Source organism: Pan troglodytes, chromosome 1 (genome assembly GCF_028858775.2).
Source record: "Pan troglodytes isolate AG18354 chromosome 1, NHGRI_mPanTro3-v2.0_pri, whole genome shotgun sequence".
Lineage (NCBI taxonomy): Eukaryota > Metazoa > Chordata > Mammalia > Primates > Hominidae > Pan > Pan troglodytes.
Genome location: NC_072398.2, coordinates 229,305,398 through 229,323,928, shown reverse-complemented (window position 1 = coordinate 229,323,928; position 18,531 = coordinate 229,305,398). Strand labels below are relative to the sequence as shown.

The 18,531-nt window shown below is 56.2% G+C and overlaps 1 protein-coding gene and 1 long non-coding RNA gene across 6 annotated transcripts in view; one reads left to right on the top strand and one right to left on the bottom strand.

Moving 5' to 3' along the window:
- The window catches only part of TTC34 (tetratricopeptide repeat domain 34), a 46,923-nt gene that overhangs the window by 19,854 nt on the left and 8,538 nt on the right, over positions 1–18,531 (bottom strand). The window contains exons 2-5 of the mRNA XM_016952743.4: positions 16,178–17,021; positions 14,079–14,304; positions 12,417–12,621; positions 10,302–10,468 (exon numbers count right to left, since the gene is read on the bottom strand). Coding sequence (XP_016808232.2) covers positions 10,302–10,468; positions 12,417–12,621; positions 14,079–14,304; positions 16,178–17,021 — 1,442 coding nt within the window. The remainder of the gene's footprint in view (positions 1–10,301; positions 10,469–12,416; positions 12,622–14,078; positions 14,305–16,177; positions 17,022–18,531) is intronic.
- On the top strand, positions 40–5,471 carry LOC129143252 (uncharacterized). Of its 5 annotated transcripts, none has more exons than XR_010155204.1 (4): positions 40–2,739; positions 2,859–2,897; positions 2,980–4,370; positions 4,446–5,471. It is a non-coding gene; the product is annotated as an uncharacterized LOC129143252 (long non-coding RNA). The 5 variants fall into 5 exon arrangements; XR_008546523.2 differs by having other exon boundaries at positions 2,859–4,370; positions 4,446–4,715; positions 4,914–5,471; XR_008546521.2 differs by having other exon boundaries at positions 2,859–4,370.

Sequence of the window (18,531 nt, the reverse complement as noted above, 5' to 3'; positions counted from 1 at the left end):
CCCACACCCCCAGGTGAGCATCTGACAGCCTGAAACAGCACCCACACCGCCAGGTGACCGTCTGACAGCCGGGAACAGCACCCACACCCCCAGGTGAGCATCTGACCGCCCGGAACAGCAACCACACCCACCGGTGAGCATCTGACAGCCTGGAACAGCAAACTGAACACCCAGGTGAGCATCTGACAGTATGGAACAGCACCCACACCCCCAGGCGAGCATCTGACAGCCTGGAACAGCACCCACACACCCAGGTGAGCATCTGACAGCCTGGAACAGCACCCACACCCCCAGGTGAGCATCCGATAGCCTGGAGCAGCACCCACACCGCTAGGTGAGCATCTGAGAGCCTGGAACAGCACCCACACCCCCAGGCGAGCATCTGACAGCCTGGAACAGAACCCAAACCCCCCAGGTGAGCATCTGACAGGCTGGAATAGCACCCACACCCCCAGGTGAGCATCCGACCAGCTGGAGCAGCACGCGCAACCCGAGGCGAGCATATCACAGTCTGGAACAGCACCCACACCCTCAGGTGAGAATCCGACAGCCTGAAGCAGCACCCACACCCCCAGGGGAGCATCTGACAGTCTGGAGCAGCACCCACACAACCAGGCGAGCATCGGACAGCCTGGAGCAGCACCCACACCCCCAGGCGAGCATCCGATAGCCTGGAGCAGCACCCACACCGCTAGGTGAGCATCTGAGAGCCTGGAACAGCACCCACACCCCCAGGCGAGCATCTGACAGCCTGGAACAGAACCCAAACCCCCCAGGTGAGCATCTGACAGGCTGGAATAGCACCCACACCCCCAGGTGAGCATCCGACCACCTGGAGCAGCACGCGCAACCCGAGGCGAGCATATCACAGTCTGGAACAGCACCCACACCCTCAGGTGAGAATCCGACAGTCTGAAGCAGCACCCACACCCCCAGGGGAGCATCTGACAGTCTGGAGCAGCACCCACACAACCAGGCGAGCATCGGACAGCCTGGAGCAGCACCCACACCCCCAGGCGAGCATTCGACAGCCTGGAGCAGCACCCACATCCCTAGGTGAGCATCCGACAGCCTGGAGCAGCACCCACACCCCCAGGCCGGGATCTGACAGCCTGGAGCAGCGCCAACACCCACAGGCGAGCATCTGACAGCCTGGAGCAGCGCCCAGACCCCCAGGCGAGCAGCTGACAGCCTGGAGCAGCGCCCACACCCCCAGGTGAGCATCTCACTGCCTGGAGCAGCACCCACACCCCCAGGCGAGCATCTGACCGCACGGAGCAGCACTCACACCCCAGGCGAGCATCTGACCGCATGGAGCAGCACCAACACACCCAGGCGAGCATCCCACAGCCTGGAGCAGCACCCACAGCCCCAGGCGAGCATCTGACAGCCTTGAGCAGCAACCACACCCCCAGGCAAGCATCTGACAACCTGGAGCAGCGCCCACAACCCCAGGCGAGCATCTGACAGCCTTGAGCAGCAACCACACCCCCAGGCAAGCATCTGACAACCTGGAGCAGCGCCCACAACCCCAGGCGAGCATCTGACAGCCTGTAGCAGCGCACAAACCCCCAGGTGAGCATCTGAGAGCCTGGAGCAGCGCCCACACCCCCAGGCGAGTATCTGAGAGCCTGGAGCAGCGCCCACACCCCCAGGCGAACATCTGACCGCATGTAGCAGCGCCCACACCCCCAGGCGAGCATCTGACCACATGTAGCAGCGCCCACACCCCCAGGCGAGCATCTGACTGCATGGAGCAGCGCCCACAGCCCCAGGCGAGCATCCGACAGCCTGGAAAAGTGCCCACATCCCCAGGTGAGCATCCGACCGCCTGGAGCAGCGCCCACACCCGTAGGCGAGCATTCGACAGCCTGGAGCAGCGCCCACACCCCCAGGGGAGCATCCGACAGCCTGGAGCAGCGCCCACACCCCCAGGGGAGCATCCGACAGCCTGGAGCAGCACCCACACACCCAGGCGAGCATCCGACAGTCTGGAGCAGCACCCACACCCGCAGGCGAGCATCCGACAGGCGGGAGGAGCACCCACACCCCCAGGCGAGCATCCGACAGTCTGGAGCAGAATTCTCCAGCCCCAGGTGAGCACCTGACAGCCTGGAGCAGCACCCACACCCCCAGGTGAGCATCTGACAGTCTAGAGCAGCATCCACACCCCCAGGCGAGCATCTGACAGCCTGTAGCAGCACCCACACCCCCAGGCGAGCAACTGACAGCCTGGAGCAGCACCCACACCCCCAGGTGAGCAACTGACAGCCTGGAGCAGCACCCACACCCCCAGGTGAGCATCCGACAGCCTGGAGCAGCATTCCACATGCCCAGGTGAGCATCTGACAGCCTGGAGAAGCACCCACACCCCCAGGCGACCATCTGACAGCCTGGAACAGCACCCACACACCCAGGTGAGCATCTGACAGCCTGGAACAGCACCCACACCCCCAGGTGAGCATCTGAGAGCCTGGAACAGCACCCTGCACCCCCAGATGAGCATCTGACAGCCTGGAACAGCACCTACACCCCCAGGTGAGCATCTGATAGCCTAGAACAGCACCCGCACCCCAGGTGAGCATCCGACTGCCTGGTACACCACTCACACCCCCAGGTGAGCATCCAACAGCCTGGAGTAGCACCCACACCCCCCAGGCGAGCATCCGACAGACTGCAGCAGCACCCACACCCCAGGGTGAGCATCTGACATCCTGGAGCAGCACCCCACACCCCCAGGTGAGCATCTGACAGCCTGGAGCAGCACCCATACCCTCAGGGGAGCATCTGACAGCCTGCAGCAGCACCCAGAACCCCAGGCGAGCATCTGACCGCATGGAATGTCATCCTCACTCCAGGTGAGCATTCGAGAGCCTGGAACAGCACCCACACCCCAGGTGAGCATCTGACATCCTGGAACAGCACCCTGCACCCCCAGGTGAGCATCTGAGAGCCTGGAACAGCACCCCACACCCCCAGGTGAGCATCTGACCGCCTGGAACGGCACGCCACACCCCCAGGTGAGCATCTGACAGCCTGGAGCAGCACCCCACACCCTCACGGGAGCATCTGACAGTCTGGAACAGCACCCCACACCCCCAGGTGAGCATCTGATATCGTGGAACAGCACCCCACATCCCCAGGTGAGCATCTGACAGCCTGGAACAGCACCCCACAACTCCAGGTGAGAATCTGACATCCTGGAACAGCATGCCACACCACCAGGTGAGCATCTGACAGCCTGGAACAGAACCCTGCACCCCCACGTGAGCATCCGTCAGCCTGGAGCAGCACCCACAACCCCAGGCGAGCATCTGACAGCCTGGAGCAGCACCCCACAACCCCAGGGGAGCATCTGACAGTCTGGAACAGCCCCCCACACCCCCAGGTGAGCATCTGACAGCCTGAAACAGCACCCCACAACCCCAGGTGAGCATGTGACATCATGGAACAGCACCCCACACCCCCAGGTGAGCATCTGACACCCTGGAACAGCCCCCCACACCCCCAGGTGAGCATCCGACAGCCTGAAACTGCACCCCACAACCCCAGGTGAGCATGTGACATCATGGAACAGCACCCCACACCCCCAGGTGAGCATCTGACAGCCTGAAATAGCACCCCACACCCCCAGGTGAGCATCTGACAGCCTGGAGCAGCACCCACACCCCCAGGCGAGCATCTGACCACATGGAACAGGACCCCACACCCCCAGGTGAGCATCTGTCATCCTCAACAGCACCCCACACCTCCAGGGGAGCATCTGACAGCCTGGAACAGCACCCCACACCCCCACGTGAGCATCTGACAGCCTGGAACAGCACCCCGAACCTCTAGGTGAGCATCGGACAGGCTGCAACAGCACCCCACACCCCCAGGTGAGCATGTGACAGCCTGGAACAGCACCCCACACCCCCAGGTGAGCATCTGACAGCCTGGAATAGCACCCCACACCCTCAGGGGAGCATCTGACAGTCTGGAACTGCACCCCGCACCCCCAGGTGAGCATCTGACATCCTGGAACGGCACCCCACACCCCCAGGTGAGCATCTGACAGCCTGGAGCAGCACCCCACACCTCCAGGGGAGCATCTGACAGCCTGGAACAGCACCCCACACCTCCAGGGGAGCATCTGACAGCATGGACAAGTCCTGCCCCCTGGTTAGTGTCTGAATTCCTGGAATATGTGCTGTCCTTTTCCACCAGGTGAGCATCTGACCGCCTGGAAGAAGCACCCCTGCATGTTACCTGTGGTGAAACCAAGGCTGAGAGACAGGACAGGGTTGTTGGCCAGGTGGAGGGGCCTGCTGCTGAGCCCCAGTGCTGAGTCAGAGCTCACAGCCTTGAGGCTGTGCCACGCCTCCTCTCAGGTTGAAGAGGCAGAGGGCATGGGGGGGGGGGGTGGGCGCAGCATCAGCCCACATCCTGGATGCACAAATTCACAGGCATGACGGGGCGAGGGCCTGCTGCTCCTACCGTCACTCCCACGTGCTAGCCCTCCAACGTCCTGGCTGACTTTCCCTGCCTCTGGTCCTGCGGCCCTGGACAGAGCGGGAGGAGGGGACAGGATCCTGTGGTACCCCTTGGAGGAGGTTCCGGCACCTGTAGGCAGTTTCCAAGGATCCCTTGTGGCCACATCCAGCTGTTAAATGGGCGTGTCCCTGGCAGCCACAGATGTCTGTCCAGTGCAGGAATGTCTGTCCAGTGCAGGAAAGGTCAGGCAGAGAGCTGGCTCCCAGCCCCAAATGCATGTCTCCCTCCCTGGGGCCCAGGCTGGCACAGAAGTCAGGCCTGCCAGTGGGCTTGGGGGAAACTTGGTGCCCTGGTCCGGCAGCCTGCCCTGCAGCAGCAAGCATGGCCTCTGGAGGCTGTCGTCCTCCTGGCCTCCAGGATTGCTTTTCCTTGCTTCCTAGAACTCCAGCCCTTAAGAAAATCAGAAGCCCTGGCAGGCACATTGCCTCTGTGCTGTGCTTTTACCCAGCGAAGCATCAGGGCAGACAGCCAATTTCAACACTGCTCTTGGCTGGGAAGTGCCCTCATCTCTGGCAGCCCCCACAGAGAAAGTGCAGGGCCCCGGGGCTGTGGCTGCCTCAGGGCAGGTCTCCCTTGTGACAGCCTCTTGTCATGGGCCTGGGAGTGGACCCCTCCCATCCCTGCCATGCATCCTGTTGAGTAGACAGCTCAGGCTAGTACCCAAGAGGGTGGCCAGCAGATCACAGGGGATGTCCCTTTTGTCTTAGCTGTTTATGGGCTGGAGGAACCACTGTTCAGCCACATCTCCTCTCCTGCCCCTCCTGCATTCACCCGAGGTTGATGGGAGCTCTGTGGGGGGAGACAGGCAGGGGAGGGGCCAGGCAGCACCTGGGCATATCCCCAGGGTGCCTCCTCTGATCCCCAGGAGGGGCAGCACCCACCCTCCTCTTTTTCCAATTTGTTTTTATTGTGGTTAAATATACATAGCGTAAAATTTACCATCTTAATTATCTTTATGTGTACGGTGTGGTGGCATTAAATACATTCATCATGTTGTGTGGCCGTCACCACCATCCCTTTCCAGAACTAGCTCATCTTCCCAAACTGAAACTCTGTCCCCGTTAAATACTCACTCTCCGTTCCCCAGGCACTCTCTCCCCCCAACCCCAGGCACCCACCATTCTGCTTTCTGTCTCTGTGATTCGATGACTCTAGGGACTTCATATAAGGGAAATCACACAGTGTTTGTCCTTTTGTGGTGGCTGCTTATTTCGCTGAGCACAATGTCCTCGAGGTTCATCCATGTTGTAGTGTGTACCAGGAATCCCTTCCTTTTTAATGTTGAATAATTCCCCATTGTATGGATGGATCATGTTTGGCTTATCCACCCATCCATCGGTGGACACCTGGGTGCCTTCCACCTCCAAGCTCTTGTGAACAATGATGCTATCTATGAATATGGTGTACAAATGTCTCTAAAAGACTCTACTTCCATTTCTTTTGGATGTAGACCCAGATGTGGAATTGCTTGATCATATGGTAGTTCTATTTTTTTTTTCTTTTTTTTGGAGCTGGAGTCTCGCTCTGTCGCCCAGGCTGGAGTGCAGTGGCGGATCTCAGCTGACTGCAACTCCCACCTCCCGGGTTCAAGCGATTCTCCTGCCTCAGCCTCCCGAGTAGCTGGGATTATAGGTGCGGGCCACCACGCCTGGCTAACTTTTTGTATTTTTAGTAGAGACCAGATTTCACCGTGTTAGCCAGGATGGTCTTGATCTCCTGACCTCGTGATCCACCCTCCTTGGCCTCTCAAAGTGCTGGGATTACAGGCGTGAGCCACAACACCCAGCTGGTAGTTCTATTTTTAGCTTTTTGGGAAATGGCCATCCTGTTTTCCTTAGCTGCTGCACCATTTTACCTTCCCACCAACAGTGCAGAAGGTTCCAGTTTCTTCACATCCTCACCAGTGCTTGTTATTTTCTTTTTAAAAACTTCATAGCAGCCATCCTGACAGGCGTGAGGCGTATCTCGTTGTTTTGATTTGTGCTTCCCTGATGATTGGTGATGTCCAGCATCTTTTCATGTGCTTATTGTCCATTTGTATATCTTTTTTTGAGAAATGTCTGTTTAAGTCCTTTGCTCATTTTTTTTGAATGACACAGTGAAACCTCGTCTCTACTAAAAATACAAAAAATTAGCCAGGCGTGGGGTCGCCCGCCTGTAATCCCAGCTACTCGGGAGGCTGAGGCAGGAGAATCGCTTGAACCCCGGAGGCGGAAGTTGCAGTGAGCTGATATCCCGCCACTGCACTCCGGCCTGGGTGACAGAGCGAGACTTCAGCTCCAAAAATTGAATTGGGTTTTTGGCTTTGTTGTTGTTGAGTTTTAGGACTTCTCTGTGTATTCTGGGTAATAATTCCTTATCAGATATATGACTTGCAAATATTGTGGTTTTCTTCCATCCTGTCAGTTGCCTTTTTACTCTATTATAATAGTGTCCTTTGGTGCACAAAAAATTTAATTTTCATGAAATCCAACTTTATTTTTTCTTTTGCTGCCTGTGCCTTTGGTGTTGTAGCCCAGAAGTCATTGTCAAATCCAGTGTTGTGAAGCTTCTCCCCTGTGCTTACTTCTAAGAATTTTATAGTTTTAGGTCTTTGATCCATTTTGAATTAATTTTTGTATGTAGTGTTAGGAAAGAGTCCAACTTCATTCTTTTGCATAGTTTTCCCTGCAACATTTGTTGAAAAGACTGTCCCTTCCCCATTGAATGGTCTTGGTCAAATCATTTGACCGTCTATGGGAGGGTTCATTTCTGGACTCTCTATTCTGTTTCATTGGTCTCTGTGTCTGTTTTTGTGCCATACCACACTATTTTGATCACTGTAGCTTTGTAGTAAGTTTTGAAATCAGGAAGTGTGAGTCCTCCAGCTTGCTGGTTCTTTTTCAGGGTTGTTTTGGCTGTTTGGGGTCCCCTGAGATTCCACAGGAATTTCAGAATTTAGCTTTTCTACTTCTGTAAAAAACATTATTGAGATTTTGACAGAGATTGCATTGAATCTGTAGATCACTTTGGGTAATACTGACGTCTTACCAACATGAAGTCTTCTAATACATGAACATGGAATGTGTTTCCATTTGTTTATGTCTTATTTAATTTATTTCAGCAATGTTTTATAGTTTTCATTGTACAAATCTTTCACCTCTTTGGTTAATTCCTAAGTATTTTATTCTTTTTAATTCTATTGTAGATGGAATTACAGTTGACTCTTGAACACAGGTTAAAATTATGTGGGTCCCCTTATATGTGAATTTTTTTCAATAAATACAGTCAGCCTTTCATATTGGTGGGTTCCGAATCCACAGCCAAATGCAGATCAGTTCTTGGGATGTGCGACCCGCTTACACGGAGGGCCAACTTTTCATATCTAGGGGTTGGGGGTTCCACAGGGCTGACTGTAGGACTTCAGTATGTGGGGATTTCAGTATCTGAGGGTTGTCCTGGAACCAATCCCATGTGTATACCAAGGGGTGACTGTATTTTCTTAATTCCCTTTTTAGATTGTTCATTATTAATGTATAAAAATGCAACTGATTTTTGTGTTGCCTTCGTATCCTGCTACTTTGCTGAATTCATTTATTCTAACAATTTTTTTTGTGTGTGGAATCTTTAGGGATTTCTACATATAAGATCTGTGAACAGAGATAATTTTACTTCTTCCTTTCAAATTTGGATGCTTGGTAATTTTTTTCTTGCCTAGTTATTCTGGCTATAACTTCCAGTGCAATGTTGAGTAGAAGTGCAAAAGCAATCATCCTTGCCTTGTTCCTGATCTTAGAGGAAAAACTTTTCTTTTTCATCGAGTATGATGTTTGCTGTGGGTTTTTCATATATGGATTTTATATTGAGACAGTTTCCTTCTATTCCTAGTTTGTTGAGTATTCTTATCATAAAAGGGTGTTGAATTTTGTCAAATGCTTTTCTGCATCAGTTGAAATGATCATTTTTTCCCTTTCATTCTGTTAATGTGGTACATTACATAAATTGACATTTGTATGTTGAACCATCCTTGCATTCTAGCAATAAATCTCACCTGGTCACGTGTGTCATCATTTTAACAAATTGCTGAATTTGCTTTGTTAGTATTTTGTTGAGGATTTTTGCCTCAATATTCATACGGGATAATGGTCTGTAGTTTTCTTGTAGTGTCTTTGGCTATGGTATCAGGGTAATGCTGGCCTCATAGAATGAGTCTGAGGAAGTGTTCCTTCCTCTTTGATTTTTTGGAAAAGTTTGAGGATTGGTGTTAGTTCTTTAAATATTTGGTAGAATTCACCAGTGAAGCCATCAGGTCCTGGCCTTTTCTTTGTTGGGAGATTTTTGATTACTGACTCAATCTTTTTACTAGTTATAGGTCTATTCAGATCTTCTATTTCTTCATGATTTAGTCTTGGTAGGTATTGTGTCTCTAGGGATTTGTCCATTTCACCTAGATTAACTGATTTGTTGGTTTACAATTGTTCCTATTACTATCTTATAATTATTTTTATTTCTGTAGAATTGGTAATAACCTGATTTTCATTTCTGATTGTCATGATTTGAATTTTCTCTTTCTTAGTCCACCTGGCAAAAGGTTTGTCAAATTTTGTCTTTTCAAGGACAAACTTTTGTTTTCATTGATTTTCTCTATTTCTTCTCTATCCTATGTTTTATTGATCTCTGCTGTAATCTATCTTTCTCTCTCTCTTTCTCTTTCTGTTCATGTGTTCTTTTTCTAGTTTCTTAAGTTGTAAAGTTAGATTGTTGATTTGAGATCTTTCTTGTTTTTTAATGGAAGCATTTACAGCTATACATTTCCCCCTCAGGATTGCTTTCCCTGTGTCTCATAATTCGGGGTGTGTTGTTTTCATTTTCACTTGTCTCTAAGCATTGTCTAACTTCTCGAAGTGTGATTTCTTCTGTGATCCATTGGTTGTTTAGCCCCCTCCTCCTTTTACAGAGGAGGAAACTGAGGTCTGGGGAGGTGAAGTGATTCGGCTGAGGTTGCTTAGCTGGACCCAACTCTTCTGGGCTCCAGGGACAGTGCTCAGGGCAGCAGGCCTGGGCTGAGCACACAGGTCCAGTGTGAGTCCCTCAGAGTCAGACCACATAGAATGCAGTACAGTTGCAAGCAAGGAATGCTCATAAACAAACAGAACAGAAACCATCTTCCAGCACACAGGCCTCCCCCAGCTGATTGGGATCTGTCTTCTTGCCATTGCCCCTCTCCCAACTTTTATTTTAAATTGGAGCAGTTCCTGCAGAAGAAAGTCTTAAATGCATAGATACCAAACTTAAAGAGCAGGTAAATGAAGCTCAGATCAGGGTCCGGGGGCTGCATCCCCGCACCTGTCTGTGGCAGACATGGCTGGCCGAGGCCAGCACTTACTCCCTCTGTGCATGTCCTCTAAACCCCTCTCAACACCGGGGGCCAGGCAGCCTCACCAATGCAGCTGAGGGAACACCTCCTGGCCAACAGCCCCAGAGGGACCCCTGCATGCACTGAGATTATCTAAGCTGGGGAGGACCCCTAGTACCTCTGAAGGCTCGCACATCTATCCACGCAGACTGAGGCTGGGAGGATGAAAGGGCAGGACTCCCAGAAACCGGGTTTGTGGGGACCCGGCTCCCATGAGCCGCTGTACAGGTGGGGATGGGAACATGGGTTTTGATGGGCATCTCACTGCTCAGGATGGCCTACCCGGCTCCCTCTCTCCTTGGGGTGGAGGAAGGCAGCTCCCTGGGTCCCCCACCCCTGCTTGCCCAGGCCCAGGTCAGGAGTGGGGCGGCACCTGCAGCTGGTCTAGGGCCAGGTGCACCAACGCCCGTCCACACAGTGCCTGCACGTTCCCTGGCTCAGCCCGCAGCACTGTGTTGAAGTCGAACATGGCCGTCTTCTTCTGGCCCAGGAACCCATAGCAGCGGGCTCGGGCAAGGAGGGACTCACTTGCCTGGCTTCCTGCAGGAAGATGGCATGGGGTCAGGATGAGCCTATGCTGGGTCCCTTCCCCAGCATCCGTCCTGCCCAGCCCGGGGAGGGCAGAGGGTGCATGAGCTTCAGGGCCTACCTTGGGGAGCTCACAGGCCACTGGGCACCAAGACAGACAGAGACAGGGTGGACTTGGGGGCATTGGCTGCAGGGCAGGAGGAGCCCAGCCAGGACTGGGGACAGCTGGGGGGCTGCCGTGAGGAGGGGGCACTGCAGCTGCCTCTGAGGCCAGGCGAGGGCAGGGGGATCAGGGTAGCACTACCATCAAGACGCGGAGACTGGTAGTGGCCCCGAACGGCTGAGCGCACTGATATTTACTGCATACAAGACGAGGGGGGCAGGGTAAGGAGGGTGAATCTTCTAAGTGATTGACAAGGTGAAGCAAGTCACGTGATCACAGGACAGTGGGCCCTTCCCTCTTGGGCAGCTGAAGCAGAGATAGAAGGTGGCATACATCAGCGTTTTCTTCTATGAACTTATAAGATCAAAGCCTTTAAGACTTTCACTATTCCTTCTACCGCTATCTACTACAAACTTCAAAGAGGAACCAGGAGTATGGGAGGAACATGAAAGTGGACAAGGAGTGTGACCATTGAAGCAGCACAGGGAGGGGTTCAGGCCTCCGGATGACTGTGGGCAGGCCTGGATGATATCCAGCCTTCCATAAGAAGCTGGTGGAGCAGAGTGTTCCCTGACTCCTCCAAGGAAAGGAGACTCCCTTTCCCGGTCTGCTCAGTAACGGGTGCCTTCCCAGACACTGGCGTTACCACTTGACCAAGGGGCCCTCAAGCAGCCCTTATGCGGGTGTGACAGAGGGCTCACCTCTTGCCTTCTATTCCCTTCTCACAATGTCTCTTCAGCACCTGATGCTACACCCGCCGGTTATTACTAGATTATGTTAGTAATGCAACAAAGAGTAATATTAAAAGCTAATGATTAATAATGATTGATAATTGTTCATTATCTCTATATCTAATTTGTATCATGACTATTCTTATTCTATTTTCTTCATTATACTGAAACAGTTTGTGCCTTCAGTCTCTTGCCTCGGCACCTAGGTAATCTTTTGCCCACAACCCCTCGCCAAAGAGGCTGTCATTATTGTGCCCCTTCTGGGTGTTGTTCGGTGACGGACATGGGACAACATGCCAGGCTGCTCTGGGCCACTCTGGGCCGCTCTGGGCTGCTCTGGGCTGCATGCCTTCCTGCCGACGTGTGCAGGGCATGCTCTCTGTGCCAGGTACTGTCCCAAAATGAGCCCTCTGAATCCCCACTTCCACCCGACATGGGCAACGCTGCCATCCCCCTTTGGGAGAGGAGGGTGAGGGGTGCTCACTGAGTGCATGGCCGGGTTCCACGTGGCAGCCTGATCTAGGTCCAGGCTCTCACACTCCCTGTACCCCAGGAGATCCCTGTGAGTCCTGGGAAACATCGCCTTCCCTCCAGACACCTGGCCCCCCAACCCCAGAAACAGCACTGACTCCAGGAAGCAGGCAGCACCCCCGTGCTGGGTGTCCCAGGGTGGGGAGGCCAGGCGTGCATAGGAGGAGCCTGTCACTATTTCTAGGAAGGGCTGAGGGGAGCAGGGACCTCGCCTCCTTGTCATTAGCTAGGAAAGGGGCCCTTCTCCCCTCAGGACTGGGGGTGCTGGGACGGCAGCTCAGGCACCAGGCAGGGCACAGCTCAGGTCCCAGCTCAGGCCCCAGGTCTCAGAGCCTGGTCTCAGGCCTTGGTGCACCCACCTTGAAGGTGAAATGCCCTCAGCGAGTGGCCCTTGCCCTGTCCAACCCGTGGGTGTTCCTGAGGCCCCTGCACCTGGGGAGCACGCGTGTCCCTACCAACCAGCATGGCAGAGACTCCCCATGTCCCCTGTGCCTGGCACAAGACTGGGCCCTGGGGGCAGGTGGGCAGCTCCTACCTGCGGCAAAGATGGCCAGAGACAGGTAGGCGATGGCCTCCTTGGTGTGAACCCTGCCGTCGGCCCCGCCTGGCCGTGCCCGCAGGATGGCCAGGGCCCTGGCGTGGCAGTGGCCTTGAAGCAGCTGCCGGTCCTCGTGGCAGAAGACGTCCAGGGTGGGCTGGAGGCAGGCGGTGTCACCAGACTGGACCAGCTTCTTCACCAACTGCAAGGGTGCCACAGTCACTGCCCATGCCCTTGGGACCGATGCCCTGGAGCCCACCCTGTACTGACGCCCCTGGCCATCCCCCACCCCACCCTCACTGCCCCAGGGTCCACCTGGTGCCAACGCTCCCAGTCCCACCCTTGCTGCCCCACGGCTCACCCAGTTCCAATGCCCCTGGCGATTCCTCACCCCACCCTCTCTGTGCCAGGGTGCGCCCTGTGCCATCACCCCGATCCTCCCCTACTGCCTCGCTGCCTCCACCAGCCCCTGGCTGTGTGTCCATGAGCCTGGGAGCTTCTGCCTGTCTGAGCACTAGGAGGTTGGCCGTGTGTTGCGATGTGGCCATTTGAGCCTTTGGGGGCGTTTTGTCTCCCCATAGGTGGGGGTCCCACAGCGGCCAGGGACTGTGTGTCCCCAGCTTGGTGCAGAGGAGTAGGCAGGGAGGGGAGTCGTGAGCCCGCTCTGGGCTGCAGTCTGAGCCGCATCTGTCTGCTGATGGCATTGGTGGGCTGGGACTCTCAGGGTCCCCGAGCCTAGGACTTCTCCATCCCATGGAGGTGGAGACTCCGCCCCAATGGGCCCACTGGAGCAAGGTCCAAATGAGAAGCAGAGGAAGGGGCTTTTAGGTCATGAAGGGTCAACAGGCGCCAGGGAGTCCTTCAGACGACGTGGAGCAAAAGCCCAGCACGGCCAAGTAGGACCAGGTCTCTGGGCGAGGGGAGACCTCCACCCTACAACGTCCCCTCTCCGCGACTCCATCCGAAGGAGGCCCAATGCTGCCCCCTGCTGGCTGCTGGTGGGCACACGGGTTCCCCAAGCTGAGCAAGAGGATGCAGGTTCAGGGCATCCAAACCTGGGCAGGGCAAGGAGATCAGGACCCAAACCGGGCCCCAGGGGGAGGAAGACGCGACAAGACCCTCACCCCAGGCCCCAAGGCCTGAATCCCACCAGAGCGTAACCTTTAGACCCCAGTTCAAACAGGAACCCGGGATAGCACCTGAGGCAGGTAAGGGTCTGCCTTTCCTGGGAGCAGGGGGTCTTGGAGGCAGGAGGGAAGGTCCCCTCTGCTACCCACCCCAAGGCAGGGTTGCATCCAAGCCTGGTTTATGTGAGAGACTTGGAGAGAAGCTCGGCCTGCAGTCGGTTCCTGGCCCTTATGCTTCGTAACCACAGTGGAAGCAAGTACGACAAAGCAGCTACGCATGCAGGGAAACTGCCGGCCCTGGGGACCTGCCCCAGCCGATTTCCATGACAACCCATGGGACCAGGACCCAGATAAGGAGACTGAGGGTCAGGTAGGTGAGGGCCTGCAGCAGGTGCAGAGCTGGGGCTGAATGCAGTCGCCTGGTCCAAAGCCCAGACTTTGGGGTCCAGCGCCAGGGCCACGGGAGGCCTGTGCCCTCTTCCCAGCTGGGCCCATTTCCACCTGCCCTCTGTCACCCCCCAGGCCTCCTCACCTGGTTGGCGTCATAGAAGAAGCCCCTCCTCAGCTGCAGCAGGGCCAGTCGCGCCAGCACGGGGGCCGCCTGGGGCCTCCGGGATAGGGCCACCAGCAGGGCCTTGTGGGTCTCCTCCAGGCGGCCCAGGCGGTACAGGGCATCAGCCGCCAGGAGGCGAGAGGCCTCGTCCTCTGAATCCAGCTCCATCAGCAGTGTGGCCAGCTGGTGCACGCCGCAGGTGACCCTGTGTGGAGATCAGCTCAGGGGGGCACGCCCCTTTTGACAACCCCTCCACCTGCCCAGGTGATTGGGCAGTGGAGAAATCCCGTCTCCATGCACCTGGGCTGGGCAGCTCCCTCCGGAGGGACCCTCACGCCACACCATCCCCAGAAGCCAAAGGTGCCCTTCCTAGCACGCGGCCCTCACGCTCTCCCTTGCCCTTCCCCCACCCTGTGGGAGGTGGGATTGAGGCGGTATAGACAGGCAGAGGCAGGGCTGACCCTGTGTGGACCCTGCCTCAGTTTCCTTTTCTGCAAAAACACAGACGAACAATTTGGCCTTGCTGGGCTCAGGGGTGTGCCTATAGGCAGAACAAGAAAACACATGGCTGCATGTGGCATGTTCCTGTGTCCATGTGGGAATGTTACTGAGTGCTCACTGGGAAATGGGGCCAGAGCCTCAAATTTGACAATTTCCAGAGAACAAATATAAATGCCATCACATAATGAAAGTTTCTTACCAGCAGCAAATCAAAGCCACGCAAATTAAACACCCAGAAGGCAGAGGAACTCTGTGTGTTGTGTGTGTGTTATGTACATGTTGTGTGTTGTGTGTGTGTTATGTACATGTTGTGTGTTGTGTGTGTTATGTACATGTTGTGTGTTGTGCGTGTGTGATGTACATGTGTGTTGTGTGTGGTGTGTGTGTTGTATGTGTGGTGTGTATGGTGTGTGTCTGGTGTGTTGTGTGTGTGTATGTGTTTGTGTTGTATGTGTGGTGTGTATGGTGTGTGTCTGGTGTGTTGTGTGTGTGTATGTGTTTGTGTGTGTGTTGTGTGTGTGCCTTGGGGTGGACGCTGACATCAATGATGCCCTCCAAGAACCGCCCCCACCCCCCAGACTCAGTGCTTTTAACTTTGCTGAAACCCCTTCCTGCCACCTCCCAGCAATTACACGAGGGAAGTCAAAGCAGCTAGGGATTCACCCACTGGGCTTTGGGCTGGCAAATAATTTGCAAAATGAGCATCAAGGGTGAGTGGGGGATGGGCGGTGGCCAGATTGTGGTGGGAGGAGGGCAGCTCCTGAAGTCAAGGATCCTACAAGTGGGGGCGCTTCCTGACCCGGGAACTGCATGCCTGTCTCCGTCTCATGGAGAGAACATCCTGGAGACAGGACATTACCCACGAGGGATTACAGCTAAGAACAAAGGCCAGGCGTGGTGGCTCACCTGGAATCCCAGCACTTTGGGAGGCCCAGGTGGGAGGATCACTTGAGGTCAGGAGTTCGAGACCAGCCTGGCCAACATGGTGAAACCCCATCCCACTAAAAATATAAAGATTAGCTGGGCGTGGTGATCCCAGCTACTTGGGACGCTGAGGCAGAAGAATGGCCTGAACCCAGGAGGCGGAGGTTGCAGCAAGCCAAGATTGCGCCATTGCACTCCAGCCTGGGCGGCAGAGTAAGACTCCATCTCAAAGAACAAAAAACAAAACAAAACAAAACAAACCAACCCCAGGACTGCTGGAAGGAGTAGTGGCCGGGGCGCAGGTCGGGGCGGTGCTGCCGGAAACACATTTAGCCACAAAGGGAATCGTCATGACCTATTGAGTAAGAAAATTAGCATATGAACCGCATGTCCAGCGCAGACTCGGTTTGGTGAGCTATTTTACATGCACCAAACGAAAGGCCTGGAAGGAAATGTGAGCTGCGGCTTTCCATTTCCGGACTGCGGCCCGGTCGATGGAAGCAGCGGAGCTAGACCTGCCTCGGGTGCTTTGGGAGGTCACCCGCCACTGCCTCCGTTCATTCCTTTGTAAAATAGGAGGAAACACATCCGTCGCTACCTCGAAGGAGACCCGCAGGAAGCAGCGGCCCCAGCGTGCCCGGGCGGGTCCTCACCCATCCTGCGTGGTGGGGCAGCCCGTCTCTGCGGCCTCCCTCCGGCCCTGCGCTCTGGACGGCCCGGCGCGTGGAGATCGCTGCAGCATCCCACGGGCCTCCTCCCGCAGCACCACCAGCAGCAGCCCCCGCTGGTTCCAGGGCACGTAGGCCTTGGCGGCCAGCAGCGCCTCCTCGGGCCGCAGCCTGCAGGCGGTGACATAGTCCAGCGTGCCCAGGAACGCGCTGCCCGCCAGCACCCGCAGCAGTCCCCGGCCGCACAGCGCGCGCACACAGCCCCCCGGGTGCGGCGCCCCCTGCTCCACTACCGTCTGGAAGTCCTCCAGGGCGCGCCGCGAGTCCCCGGCGTGCAGCGCGCAGAAGCCGCGCAGAGCCAGGAGAGGCGCGCGGTCCCCTGCACGGTCCCCGGCAGGGTCCTCAGGGCGTGCGGGCCTCAGCAGGCGCTCGCACATGGCCCGGGCGCCCGCCGCGTCCCCCGCCAGCAGCAGGCACTCGGCGAGGCGGGCTCCCAGCGCGGGTCGCGCCCCGGCAGGCGCCAGGCGAAGCAGGACGCGGAGCGCGCGGGTTACCGGGGCCAGCAGCTCGCGGCCCGCATCCTCGCGGAGCTCAGGGTGGTTCCGCACGGCTTCCTGGAAGCGGGCGAAGCCCACGTCCGCGGCCTCCTGCGCCTGAGCCCGGACGCGCTCCTGGTCCTGGACAGAGAACACGGCCTGGAACTGCCTCCGCGCCCCAGAGGGGCTCTCGCGGAAGGCCTCCTGCAGGTTCCAAAACACGTCCTGGGCCCGGCCGTCCAGGAAGAAGGCCGAGGCCGCGCGGGTGACCAGCAGGGCGGCTCGGCGCTCACCTGCGGAGAGAAACAGAGGCGTGGGTCCTGCCTGGGGGGCCGACTCCCCGGGCGTGCCACCTGCAAGTCCCCACCAGGTCCAGGGCTTGGACTCAGGAGACTGTGAGTCCTCCTGCCCGAGGCATCTCCCTCCAGTCTCCAGGTGGCCCTGGGTATGGCACCGCCAGGACACCAGCTGGCAGGAGGCCCGACGCCCATGAGCGACGGGGCAGGTTGAGAACCGTGCTGGGCAAGCGGCGAGGGGGCAGCCGCCCTGCCTGCCAGCGACACTGTGCTCTCAGGGTGGGTTCAGAGTCACTCCCACCGCTCAGTGCAAACCAAATTCAGTTACAACGCCTTTCCCTTGCCTGACATTTAAATAATGGGTTTTAGGATTGAGTTTCCTCCTCTGGGAATCAGTGCCCCTCCACTCCCAGGGCAGAGCTGAGGCTCCAACTCTATGACCTTTGCAGTGGCCATTTATTCCTGGGCGCCTTTGTTTCTTGCCTTCTTTGGGCCAAGTGGGGACCCAGCCCTTCCCTCTCTGAAGCAGAGCTCTTTTCTCAGGTCTAGGACTGGAGGTGCATGCCCTGCCGCTTACTGAGGGTGGACCTGGGCATTTACGGAGTCTCCTGCGTCTCTTCCCTGGTCTGCACTATAATGGGTTATAATGATCCACGCTCGCAGGGTGTGAGGATTAAACGGATCTACCTACATCCAGTGCCTGGAAGGGGCCTGGTGCATCGTGTGAGTCAGTGAGGTCAGGGGCAGCATCCCCACCCCCACTCCCCCAGCACCCTGCCCGCACACCTGCCCCCCGCCCCAGTGTGTCTGAGCAAACGTGAATGGGGCTTTCTGACTGGTAAGGGAAGTGTAGCTGCCCCATCCCAAAAAGGGCCCCAGGCAGGGTGCACAGGCCACTGGGAGAGGCGGGGATACTCCGTGCTGGGCGGGCTTCAGGTCATGGCCCTTATTTTCACAGGTTACGAAGGTGCTGCAGGGGAGGGACGTTCTCAGGGTCCATCCCAGACCTCTGAACCTCTGCTTCAGTGCTTTTTGCACTGACTCCTTCAGAATTTTCAAACAGCTTTTCCTTATAACCCCATTCAATAGCAACAACAGCAACAATCTGCTGCATTCAAACAGGACTCTGGAGAGGGCAAAATACCACGCAGGGCGCAGAAGCAAAGCCGCTGCGGTCACTGCCCTGCTGCCGTTGCGGTAAGCGCCGAGTCCAGCACAGAAGGTGTCTCGTGCCCTGAGACTAGCCATGCAAGCAGCCACAAGGTCACTCTGTCTAGTTCTGGTGGCCAAAGTAAAAGACACTTTGAGGCTTTCCTGTCAGCTACTGACCCCTGAACACAACATTACCCCTGATTTTTGCAGTAGTTCATGGATCCGAGGGAGCTGCAGCCAGGGGAGAACCCTTGGGACCTGAGGGTGATGGGGCGCTGTTATTTATGTTCCCACGTGAAAGGGTGGTCTCTCCTCTCTTTCCGAGATTCCAGTTACACACATGAGACTTTGATAT